The 13,578-nt window shown below is 39.8% G+C and overlaps 1 protein-coding gene across 1 annotated transcript in view; it reads right to left on the bottom strand.

Annotated features, from left to right (window-relative positions):
- UTP18 (UTP18, small subunit processome component) overlaps positions 1 to 13,578 on the bottom strand; it is a 37,063-nt gene that overhangs the window by 13,722 nt on the left and 9,763 nt on the right. Inside the window, exons 5-10 of the mRNA XM_003800020.2 lie at positions 13,427 to 13,521; positions 11,196 to 11,321; positions 10,921 to 11,095; positions 6,022 to 6,122; positions 5,550 to 5,640; positions 2,427 to 2,550 (exon numbers count right to left, since the gene is read on the bottom strand). Coding sequence (XP_003800068.2) covers positions 2,427 to 2,550; positions 5,550 to 5,640; positions 6,022 to 6,122; positions 10,921 to 11,095; positions 11,196 to 11,321; positions 13,427 to 13,521 — 712 coding nt within the window. The remainder of the gene's footprint in view (positions 1 to 2,426; positions 2,551 to 5,549; positions 5,641 to 6,021; positions 6,123 to 10,920; positions 11,096 to 11,195; positions 11,322 to 13,426; positions 13,522 to 13,578) is intronic.

Here is a 13,578-nt window from a genome sequence, read left to right as displayed (position 1 = left end):
TCATTGTTGTTTGGCGGGTCTGGGCTGGGGATTCGAACCCGCTACCTTAGGTGTACGTGGCTGGCGCCTTAGCCGGTTGAGCTATAGGTGCCGAGCCCAAATCAGCTTCTTTTAGTCTTGATTCCACATTGTGTTTCTAATCACTCCTGGGTGCAGCCACATATGTGCATATCATCCCTCTCAACACCACTGTCTCCTCCTGCTTCATTCAATGAAAAGTCTACTCTCATGGTAGCTCAGCCCTGGAGCTTAAGAATGTGACTGCTCCCCCCTTCCCTCTCCTAAGCTGTTATCAAGTTACAAACATCCTGCATCCCATCTGCCCTATTCCCATTCCCACTGCCCTTGTCACTCACTAAAGCAAAACCTGACTCTGGCCTTTTGCTGCAGTGACCTGAAGGCTCATCTCTCTGCCCCTTTCTTCCTTCCGCAGGCTTAAAACTTTAAGATTCTTTAAGAATAACTTGAAGATTTTAACAGCTTAAATGGTCTTTGGCCAAGCACATCAGAATTCAATTACACTGAAGGGCAATTAAAATTAAATGAGTTTCAGAGTCTTTCCTGTTTAGGGCCTTCAAAGGGGACTAATAAAAAGTGATACAAAGAAGAGAGGGCAAGGACCAGAAAAAAGACTAACTTTACTGACTTCACAAATGTGCATAAAGGTCATTTCTGTGCAATTATTCGTGTCCCACATAGAAGCAAAAGCAATTCTACTGAAAATTACTTACTATTAGTTTAAATGTTAGTCTTCATTTTAAAAGAGCCTTATTCCTAGCAGGTCTGCTAATCATGAGTTGATGCCAACATGTACACTACCCTGGCAAATGTTTGGCTTGTGCTAAAACATCCCTCCCTACAGGTTTGGCACAGGTATAATGATTCTAGGTAACAGAGAAAAGGAAGAGACCTTCATCAGGTCACTCCCACACCAAATTATCTGTCAGTGTCCAACTACCTCAGGCACGTTGGCCTGTTCCTCCAAGTGCCACTGCCTAGTTCTACCTGCCTTTCCTCCCTGGCCCCAATTTCCAAATGATGGTAGGAATATTTACTAGCAGTTTCCCCAACATTAACCTTAAAGAAGAGAATGAACAACAAGTAGAGAGCATACTGTTTCTGACAGCAAGACCCCCTTGACTTCCCATCCGAGAGTGCATATGACTGAGATTTTATGACTTACATGTGTGTCATCTATGAAAATCATAAAAACCTACTTCCTGATGCTACAGAATTATGGGTGTTAGGCCAGATGTGGTGGCTCATGCCTATAATCCTACTACTTTGGAAGGCCAAGATGGGAGGATCACTTGAGATCAGGAATTGGAGGCCAGCCTGAGCAAGAGCCAGATCCCAGCTTCTACAAAAATAAGAAAATTAACTGGGTGCTGTGGCAGGTACCTATAGTCCCAGCTATTTAGGAAGCTGAGGCAGGAGGATTGTCTGAGGTTGCTGTGAGCTAGGCTGATGCCACTGCACTCTAGGTGCTAATTAGTGATTTGGTAAGACACTTCGGAATTACTGGGAAGTGTCCAATGCCAGCTCCTCCTACTCTGCACCTTTAGAATCAAGTAGGAAAACAAAGCCATCTTTTCCCCAGTGTAATAACCATTGTTTTTCTAGTAACAGCACAATAAAATGAATTCTAGATATTTTTAAAGTTTTTACAATACTAACATATGGTGCCTTAAGAACACATTTTTGCTCTATACACCTAGCTGGATGAAGGAAAAATACTGCTAAGTATATTTAAAACTTAAACCAATGTTTACTTATTCTACCTCCTTATCAATGACCAGATGCTGAAAATAATTCTAGGAAAACTGAATATGATCAAACAGATATTTCAAACACAGGAAAAAATACAATGATAAGGTACTCTAGTATTTTCTTTGCTAAAAAACCTTGTTGATAAGCTGCTATTATAATATTCGTCCTTTATCCACAGAGGATACGTTCCAAGACTCCCAATGGATGCCTGAATCCAAACCCAAAATATACTATGTTTTTTCCTATATATACATACCCATAAAATTTAACTTATAAATTAGGCACAGTAAGAGATTAACAGCAACTGAAAATATACAATAGAACCATAAAAATAAACTGAAAGAAAGGTTATGTAAATTCAGCCTCTTTCTCAAAATATCTTATTGTGGGTAATAGTCTCAGATTGCAATTGACCACAGGTAACTGAAACCACAGAAAGTCAAACTGCAGTTAAGGGGGAACTAATATAACACGGTATTACTACTAAACACTGCGCTAAGACAATAAAATGCAAAAGGCACATCTGGGTTAATCAATTTTATGTTACTGCATAGTTTTAAACAGAACTACTCATGTATCACCTAGTACATTCAACTCCTTAATATTCTGTCATTAGCACAATGTGACTGAAGTTACAAGAACCTCTCTCTACTTACCCACAAGCCACATACTGTCCATTCCTAGAAGTGGCAATGCTTAATCCATATAAACTGCCTTCATCAACAAATCTGTTAAGGCATCGCCTAGAGTTCACATCCCAGACGTAAACTTCCCCATCCCCTGAATGAAATAGCCAAAAAAAAAAGAGAGAGAGAGAGAGAGCGAGCTTTGGTTAAGTTCACTTTATACATGAAAGGCCAGTAATCGGACCATGCTTAGACCCTCTTCAATAGTACAAGGGCCTATAAATAGAGACTTATAGTAACCCTCCTACTTCTAGAAAACAGGACTAAAAATATTTCTTGTACACATTCACATACACAGAAAACTGCATCAGCTAGTCATTGATAACAGTACCTTTGCTTTAGAGTGAAAAGTCACAAAATGTTAAGTTGAGCTTTTGGAAAAGCTATATTCTTGTCAGATAAATTACTGAAGTAAAAATATGAAACAAAACACACCACCACCTACCAGCACAGCTCTTCTAGGCATTAGAGTACCTACTACGTAAAGCTAGATGATCTAGACACAAAACTGTTAATGATGATGATGGAGAAGAGGAAGAATGATCTACATCACCAAAAATTTATAATCTAATTAAGAAGATAAGCACAATTTACTGATTACCGAGTTATTTAAAAATAGTAAGAAATGCTAGGTGTAAGCTCATTAATAATAATAAGCACAAATAGTTCAGAGGAGGAAGAATTATGTACACAAGATAATAAAAGAAAATATTAAGTCTGAAGAGACTACCAGTATCTCCATGATGGAGACGATCCTCTAATGGCCCAAATCCGTGCTTATTTTCCCTTCTCTCTCCTACAGGACTTGGTAGTGATGACCACCCTCTTCCCCACATGCAGTATTCATTTCTCTCTAATGACCCTACATCCATCTCAAAGATGGCTCTGCACTCCCTATTCCCCTCTACTGAGGTTGTTGCTCTCAAATTCACCCTCTACTGGTGTTCTTATTCCCCAAATGAGAATGTTGTTGATCTCACTCTTTCAACTATTCCTTAACAAAATTTTCTAGTCTGCAGTAGGGCTACAAGTTAAATAATAATGGAAAAATTTAATAGAGTCAAATTAAATAACCTCTGCCTCGGCTCGGCGCCTATAGCTCAACCGGCTAAGGCGCCAGCCACGTACACCTAAGGTGGCGGGTTCAAATCCCCAGCCCGGACCCGCCAAACAACAATGACGGCTGCAACCAAAAAATAGCCGGGCGTTGTGGCGGGCGCCTGTGGTCCCAGCTACTTGGGAGGCGGAGGCAGGAGACTCGCTTGAGCCCAGGAGCTGGAGGTTGCTGTGAGCTGTAATGCCACGGCACTCTGCCCAGGGGGACAGCTTGAGGCTCTGTCTCAAAAAAAAAAAAAAATAACCTCTGCCTCATAACTTTGTAATGTTATAAAGCGCTTAAAGATTAGTTTAGCAATAGACTAAAATGGGGAGAGAAGAAATCAAGGGCAAGATTATTTAGAATGCTAGTACATTAAATTGGTGAAGACTGAGGGTAAAAGTAGCAAGAATGACTCCATAAAGAAACCAAAAGAAAAAGGTAGTCAAGAAGCATAGATAAAAGGTAAATTCTTTCTTCAGCTGCCCTTTTTAGTCTCAAAATATTCTATATATGTAACACTGTAATATGAACAGTATGATGGCAATCACATAAACTGCTCCATACAGAATAAGAAAGGAAGAATAAAGGAGAGGGGGGAGAACAATAAAAAATTTAGGCAATCCAGACAAGCACAGTGGCTCACACCTGTAATCCCAGTATTTTATATCTGCATCCAATTAATATTATCAAATTTGAGTACCTATGCTGACCAATTGTCCCCTATTCTGCCTCTCCCAGGGTCAAGGGCCATTTCATCAGAAATATTACTGTGAACCAGTATTTATTTATTTCCTACTTCCCATAAAACCTAACCTTATATAAATTCTGCTGACCTTATAGTAGTTCATTAAAAACATATAGGCTCGGTGCCTGTGGCTTAAGCGGCTAAGGCACCAGCCACATACACCTGAGCTGGTGGGTTCGAATCTAGCCCAGGCCCGCCAAACAATGATGGCTGCAACCAAAAAATAGCTGGGCGTTGTGGCGGGCGCCTATAGTCCCAGCTACTTGGAAGGCGCAGGTAGGAGACTCGCTTGAGCCCAGGAGTTGGAGGTTGCTGTGAGCTGTGACACCATGGCATTCTACCCAGGGCACCATAGTAAGATTCTGCCTCCCCGCCCCCAAAAAAAGAAAGAATACAGAAGACACTGTACACTCTTTACTCAGTTCCCCAGGATACTAACATTGGCACAATTGAAATGTAAAACTTTCCATCACCACAAGAGTCCCTGATGCTGCTCTAATACAGCCACCTCCATTTCTCTCTCCCAATAGTAACAACTGCTTATCTGTTCTTTACTCCTATTGTCATCTCTATTTCAAGATTGTTAATATAAATGAAACTAATGGAAGTTTTCCCCTTTGCCCTCTGAAAGTTCACTGAAAAAAATCAACAGACAAAAAGGCAGACTAATAGAAGAAAACACATACAAACACATATTAGCATGCTTAGCATGGAGGAATCACAAGAGAATGAATGCCCCTGTATCATCTTTTATATAAACATTTCCTTCCCTTTCTTTCCCCAAATATGTTTTTTTTTTTTTTTTCTGAGACAGAGCTCACTTTATCGCCCTCAGTAGAGTACCACGGCTTCACAGTTCACAGCAACCTCCAACTCCTGGGCTTAGGCAATTCTCTTGCCTAAGTCACCCAAGTAGCTGAGACTATAGGTACGTGGCACAATGCCCGGCTATTTTTTTAGTGCAGTTTGGCCAGGGCCAGGTTGGAACCTGCCACCCTCGGTATATGGGGCTGGCGTCCTACTCACTGAGCTACAGGTGCCCTCTTTCCCCAAGTATGTTAACACTGCATGTTACATGTTCAGTCCTTCGCTATTACCAGTTAGTAAAGAAGGGAAATGGCAACAAAAATAAATTCTAAAGACAAAGCTGATTTTCTAATTATAAAAGAAAGTCTGAAATCACAGGTTTTGGTTAAATTTGAAATGTAAAAACAGCCCAAGCTTCTCTCCTGTCATTAACTTAACTTACCAGAAGAGGCGTATATTTTCTTACTATCTGAAGAGAACGTGGATGCTGCAACCCTTCCATTGATTTTCATGCTGCCAATCAGTTCTTTGGTCTAAAAGAGTAAGTATTACATAACAAATTGTTAGAAGGTATAATCACACTGTATAAAAAACAATTTAGTTCTCCATTTTCTAGCACACACTGAACATTGGTTTCCCTACATTCAATAGTTTTCTCCTACAACTGCCTACAACTTCTCCCAAAAGTTTTCTCCTACAACTGCCTATAACGTCTCCTTTTGTGGTCCACCATAAAATTAGACTCACCTTAGTCCCTTCTAAGGGAGAAGTCCCTTCTCCCCCAACTTCTCCCTTAGTCCCACCTATGCTCCCCTAATGAGATATAGATTTAAGGACTCACTGAATTAAGGTTCGAGACTATCACTACTAAAGTCCTACTGGAGAAGAACAAACAACAACTAAAGATGCTTCACCTTCACTGACAGCAAATGAAGATACCCAGCAATGCCATTTATGAGCAAGAAGGACCCATCTGGGGAGATTTCGAAGCTCCTCACTATCTTCTCTTTCAAACCTAAGAAAGGAGATGAATCATTTAAATAAGGTTTAATATGGTTTTCAATAAAGCTACCTTCTACTGACAATTGAATTTCTTACTTTTAAAATATGTAAGTGCCTCAAATTAAACAGAACCTTGGCTCAGATTTTGAATAAGTCAACGTCACACATCAGTGAGTTTGACCCAAACATCAGGTAACTATATAGAGCTTAGCAAACCTCTCACGGTCTTACTTAGCATTCACCATTTTAATTGTGGGCAGAGATTCAGCTCTCCATTCAATAAACTTATCAACTAATTTTCCAAATGTAAGCATTAATACCTCTAAATAACTGGAAGAATAAATTATACTTCTTTGTCACAAAGTTCTTTACTAGAAAGGACCTACACTATCATTAGAGACAGCTAAAAGTATAATGATATATATATAAACGAGTTGCTGGCCACCCACAAAGCATTTCATGATGAACAAGAGTCTAATTTTGTAGGTCCAAATTAGAATTCACAACTAGTCAAGTGTATTTCAAGTGGACTAGCTTCTCAGAGATAGGTAAATAAACCACAGTTAACTTATTTACAAAAGGTCATGTCCCTTTCTCCATGTCTAAAAGGTTCATACTGACTACGAACCTGATATCAAAATGCTTAGAGCCAACTTACTTATTAAGGAGTTGCCAAATAGAAAGAATAGAAGAATGGGTACAACTGGCTATCTCCAGGGAAGGGAGTAGATGATCAGGGAGATGGAGCATAAGTGACTTTTCACTCTACATCCATTCGCACATATTAGATTTCTGTACTTTGTAAATGTATTGCCTAGTCAAAAAATACATACACCTATTTCAAAAATTTTAAGTTGCTAAATTAAAATATTAGAGAAAAAGGATTTAGGAAAAGCTGGTGAAGTACCCTTTTCCCTTAAAGGAAAATGCTAGCTGGTGCTCCTATTTCACACTACTATAAACTAGACATCCCACTCTAGTCTTGCCTTCCAGAGGCTACATCCTAGTTTCCTTGGTTAGACTTGTGTTGCCCAGTATCGATTCAGACATGTATTTCCAATCACTGGAGTTACTTCTGCTGATGACTAGTCTCCTTCTATGAAGGGTACTTCATTACTCCTATTAAGTGATTTAATCCCAAATGCTGGATAAATCTTATGTGCTGCCTAGAGTATAGAAAAGTTATTCCAAACACAAGGAGTATGTCATTACATAATGAGGCAAGGATGGGCAGCTAGTTCTAGCACAGCATGAAGCTACAGCTAGAAACCCTGCTAGACTTAACTCTAATGTGGCACAGTGTCAGGCAGTGGAAATGCAAAAGTGAACTAAAAAGTGTCTGTCTTGGAGCTACAGCTGGGTACCAACGCGGTCCTACAGGGATACAGATTGAGTGGGCATCATCAGAGTAACAGTGAACAAGGCGCCAGCATATAGTGCAGGACCAGTATGAACACAGACTCAATGTGGCAGCAAGACCCAACATGCCAGAGGACTCACTACACGGACCACTGCTCTCTGCCAGGAGGTGGCTAGAAGACCTTACACTTTTGGCCTATATCAGGCTGCTATTTTGGAGCAATTCAATAGAGGGTTGTTCTCAAGCAGGAAATAACAGACTTTCAACAAATAAGAACAGGAGGCTGCTTCAGCAATTAACTGGAAAAATAAGAAAAGATAACTGTATTTTTACCCAAAGTTTACAACACATTATACTATTTATATATTTATGCACATGTATACTAAAGCATTTTCTTTTAGCCACATAAAAAGGTGACAATAAATGCTAATATCAGTATTATAATTGTCCTTTACAAATGTTTGACCTTTCAAAATATGAGCCAGATAAAATTTATAATACAGCCTAGGAAAATAAATTGCAATGATTTAAAGATGTCAGATATAAATCATTTTACAGATTGGTGAATGAGACTTTCAGGACGACTGTTAAGCAACTGATAAAAAAAAGGAATGACCAACAGCCAAACTCCAACTGACGGCAAGTGGATCAGACTACATGTTTGCTAAGTGAAGAGCTTAAAAACAATCATTTTTTTACATGACCCTCTGAGTTTACAGAAAGAAAAAACTGAGGCTCAGACACTACCATACCATAATGCCTAAAATCAAAATGGCTACCTGACTAACCTCTGATCTCCAAGTGGTTAAATTCCTTTCTATATTGAGAACAAGATATATCTTAAAAATTGTCCTTCTCAGGCTCGGTGCCCATAGCTCAGTGGTTAGGGCACCAGCCACATACATTAAGGATGGTGGGTTCGAGCCCAGCCCAGGCCTCCTAAACAACAATGACGACAACAACAAAATAGCCAGGTGTTGTGGCAGGTGCTTATAGTCCCAGCTACTTGGGAGGCTGAGGCAAGACAATCATTTAAGCCCAAGAATTTGAGATTGCTGTGTGCTGTGACACCATGGCACTCTACCCAGGGCAATATAGTAAGACTCTCTCTCTCAAAAGAAAAACTGTCCTTCTCAAAGATAAACAGAAACTGCTCTATAGTTCCTACTCCTTCTTGAGCCCTGGACCCTTTGGCAGTCTGATAAAGCATACAGTCCCCTTCTCAAAATGATGTTGTTCACAAAATTCATAACTGAACAAAATGCTGAATTTCAGTTAGAGGTTAGAGAAAATAAAGATGTAATGTTTTTCTCATGCTACCTCATAGACCCCTGAATTCTATCCAGAGAATTGTGAGAGTCCGTAGTTCCCACATTATGACCCCCAACAGATTAATCAACACACCACTTGTACCAACTCTGTACTGTCTGGTTTTCAAAGTAGCACTTACCACCAAGGGTTTGCACACACATAAGGTTTACATGTCCTAATCAGTCAGCAATCTTCCCCTAGTCTACGTCCCTAATGAGTTTCTTGAGTTATTTGTAGTTCTATAATGACAAAAGACTGAGAATAGTGCTCAATAACACACCACCACAAAAGGAATGCATTTATCACAACTATTACTATCATTATTACCAGCCTATGCTTATGGAGGAAAGAGAAAAAAGAAAAATTAATGTCATGCCTCCAAAGCAGCTGGTGAGTGGATACACACTCCGGCACACCTAGCAGATTCAAGGTAAAGATCACTAACCCTATCTTGGCCAACCCTCGGTGCTTAGTCCTAGGAAGGACTAAGATCCATTCCGTTTGATAGTAAAATGATATGTAAAAATGATTACTACACACTGCTTTGTATTTCAATATGAGAAGACGGTTTAGGCTTTTCAACAAAGTGACATCTCATACCACTGGCATCAGCTGAGAGCTTTTCAGAAATACAAAACCAAACCTACTTAAGACCTACAGAGTCAAAATCTATAGCTTAACAAGATCTCCAGGTGATTTATGTGCGTATTAACTTCTGAGATGCCCTGAATTAAAGCATGACTAGAGGCTCGGCACCTGTGGCTCAAGTGGCTAAGGCGCCAGACACATACACCTGAATTGGCGGGTTTGAATCCAGCCCAGGCCTGCCAAACAACAATGATGGCTGCAACCTTCCCCCCACCCCGCCCAAAAATAGCCAGGTGTTGTGGCAGGCGCCTATAGTCCCAGCTACTTGGGAGACGGAGGCAGGAGAATCGCTTGAGACCAGGAGGTAGAGGTTGCTGTGAGCTGTGATGCCACCCTACCCAGGGTGACAGCTTGAGGCTCTGTCTCAAAAAAAAAAAAGGTATGACTAGATAAACAAAGAACTTATTAGGGAAGGATCATTGAAGATGTCAGGGAATACTGGAAAGATAAGACTGGAAATGCTGAAGACAAACATCATAAATGTTTCTCAAGTTGGCCTTGTTCTTTTAACCACCAGTAGAAACATTCTGCACAGAGCTCCTCTTGTCCTTTCCAGGGGCACATATATGCAGTTTACTAAGAAGACCATCAATGAATAGTAGCATACGCCAATACTACCTCCCAAGATTTATGATGTTAACCAGGCCAACCCCATTAGAAGGACTTTGACTCCCAAAGGATTCATAAATGTGTCAGTGTATTTTCGAGTAACAGGGGTAGGGAAATAACGAGGGAGAATAGGTAAGGTAGAGGATAAATTTCCATTTGCTAAAAAACGTTTTTTTTAAGGAGTACATAAGTGCCCCCCAAAGAAGTGCTTTATTCTCTTTACATATAAACAAAAACCCTATTACAACAAACACTGAAACTAGAAAATATCTAAATTTCCTGACGATCAGATGGGTCATCCAAGGAAGTGGACCCCAGGTCATATAGTTCCCTGGCTCATGCTCTTTCTGCTGCATCAATTGCTAACTTTACATCCAAGTATTTACAACTGCTCCTCTGGTCTTGGAGATACACATTTCCCTAAAAAAGTCACTTAGGGCGCAGGTGCTTCACACCTGTAATCCTAGCAGTCTAGGCCAAGGCGGGCGGATAGCTTGAGCTCATGACTCATGTTCGAGACTAGCCTGAGCAAAAAGCAAGACACTATCTCTACTAAAAATAGAAAAACTGAGGCAAGAGAATTGCTTGAGCCCAAGAGTTGGAGGTAGCTGTGAGCTATGATGCCATAGGCGTCAGCTTGAAACTTGCCCAGGGGGACAGTTTAAAAATGTCTCAATAAATAAATAAATAAATAAAAATTAAAAAGTCAGTTCACAGGTTTCATTCAAACACAGTACCTCAACAACACAGTAACAATTTCTAAATACTATAAAGAAATTCTTATTTTTAAGAATCTAATGGGGTGAAAAAAGTGGATATAATCACTATTAAATGAACCCAGCTTAAGGAATATAACAAATTCTATATTCAAAAGACATCTTACCTCTCACTTGATGCACAGGAATTAACTTTCCTGCTAGCATGTCATAGATATAAAGAACCTTGCTGTGGGTACTCGTGGCTAAAACCTCTTCTCCATTAGCACTAAAACAAGCCTTAAAGATTGGAAACCTTTCCAAATAAATGCTTTGGATTTTAGGATTTGTTTTCCCATCAACCTATAAGGAAGTACAAAATGATTCTTTTGATTATTTCCATGGACTCTATATATTGGTAGTACACACTTTTCACTTTAAGTCTTCACTTCAAAATGCATACCTGAAATAATGATACAGCATTATCTAATCCAGCAACCATCACGACCTGTGCACGAGGATGAAACTGCACAGATGAGATCCGAGCCGTAGTAGGACGTTCAGCATTAGCATGTTGGCAGTTCTTCATCTATGGAAAAATAAAGCTGGAATTTTATCAATTTTATCAATTTAATGAGTTAACATCATTTTCTTTATTTAGCGCATAAAGACATTATAGTTTATAAGGAAAATACATTTTGGTAACCAAAGAGCACAGTTCTGGCACCAACTAGCAAGTCACTTTATGCGAATCTCCTTGAATGTCTTTCAAAAGGAGGGATTAAATAAATCATGAAGGTCCTTTTCATGTCTAGAAGCTTAAATGTATTAAGTATTCTTAAAGTACCAGTATCCAATTATTTCCCCAAGATTCATCCATTTGGGTTAAGAGATTTTTCACTTCTGGGGAAATTTTATTTAAAATTCTACTCTGGCATCTTTGCATTTATGGCACAAATATAACAGGCACTGCAGTTGTCCCCACAGTTCTGTGGTTGGCACAGATTGCTTACTTTATTTTTCCTCAGGGCACATGGTTGCTATTTTATAGTATTAATTATCTCATGAATCACAAACTATTTTCGGTTATTTCTTCTGTTTTTACAGGTTTTCATCCCAAATTTTTAAATTCAATTTAAAACAAAGTATTATATGTGTGTTTTACTTTTAACCACCAAAGTTAAATTTTTACAACAACTACATTTTCAATGGAGGTGAATTTACCCTATGAGGAGCTGAATAAATTGTCCTCATAAGGTGGAGAGGGGTAGAAACGCCATGTCCTAACAATTTACTTTAACAGATTCCCCTGGCCCATCAAACTACACATGCCATCGTACAACTGGAAAAATATTTATGCCACAGAGAGATCCATTAATATGGCAGATATTTAACTAACGCGCCATGCTGGGTAGGCACTAGATAAGTACAACGAATGAGCTGGACAATGATGAGACAGAAATTAACTAGCGCAGTCTGCTTTAGAGAAGTCTCATCTAAAGTGCCACTGGAACAGAAAGGTTAAGAATGAGCTAGACATTAGCAGTGCTTAAAGAATAAACAAGGGAAGATCAAGAGTAATGGTTCAGAGGTAAGAAAGGACTCAGCACATTCAAGAAACCTAAAAAGGAAATAGTGGATAAGGGGAAAAGGTCTGAAACGAGGCGAGGATGTAGACTGAAGCCAGATCATGAAGAGCAGTGTACATTGTAATAAGAAATTCACGGCTCTGCGCCTGTGGCTCAAGTGGCTAAGGTGCCAGCCACATACAAGGTGGCGGGTTCGAATCCAGCCTGGACCCACCAAACAATGGTGGCTGCAACCAAAAAAATAGCCAGGCGCTGTGGCGGGCGCCTGTGGTCCCAGCTACTTGGGAGGCTGAGGCAGGAGACTTGCTTGAGTCCAGGAGTTGGAGGTTGCTGTGAGCTGTGATGCCATAGCACTCTACCCAGGGGGACAGCTTGAGGCTCTATCTCAAAAAAAAAGAAATTCAGAAGTTTTGAAAAAACAATGAAAAATCACATGACTGGATGTTTTCTTTTCTTTTTTTTTCCCCCTGAGACAGTCTCATTTTGTCACCCTCGGTAGAGTGCAGTGGTGCCAGAGCTCACAGCAACCTCTAGTTCTTGGGCTTAGGCGATTCTCTTGCCTCAGCCTCCTGAGTAGCTGGGACTACAGCTGGGCCTTATTAAAAAAAATGCCTGGCTATTTTTTTATTGCAGTTTGGCCGGGGCTGGGTTCTAACCCACACCCTCAGTATATGGGGCTGGCGCACTACCCACTGAGCCACAGGCACCTGGATGTTTCCTTTTTAAAAAATCCTTCTAGCTGGTACATAGCTGGTATATGAAGACTGGCTTAGGAAGAGGCAAAGTGAAAGTAGAAACCAGTCACAGAGCAATATGCTGCATAAGAGATGACAAAAGTAAGATCAGACTGATACCAACAAAAATGAAGAGACATGCAAAAGAAATCAACTAAGATTTCTAGAATTACTGGGAATGTAATTTAGAATCTCAATCATTTTTTTTGCAAAAGGAAATAAAAAACTCTAATGTAAATATTTACCAAGGCAAAATAACAGCAAATGTATTTAATCCTACAGGTGACAGGAATCCACAAATCTGTAACTGGGAAGCAGACTGAATTTCAGAGGTAAGTAGCTAGATAGGCTCCAATGTCAGTGACTCTCACCTTCAAGATTCCTCTTGGAAGAGAAGTTGATGTGGATATGAAATTCCCAGTCCTTTGCAACAAATCATCTTCATCCTCATCCTCTTCACTTTCATCTAAGTTAAAAAAAACCCACATGGCCGATATTTAGAATCACTGAGAAGGCCTTTACT

This window comes from Otolemur garnettii, unplaced genomic scaffold (genome assembly GCF_000181295.1).
Source record: "Otolemur garnettii isolate 467f Iridium unplaced genomic scaffold, OtoGar3 scaffold00162, whole genome shotgun sequence".
Classification (NCBI taxonomy): domain Eukaryota; kingdom Metazoa; phylum Chordata; class Mammalia; order Primates; family Galagidae; genus Otolemur; species Otolemur garnettii.
The sequence above is the reverse complement of the archived record's forward strand: the minus strand, read 5'-3'. Positions and strand labels throughout refer to the sequence as shown.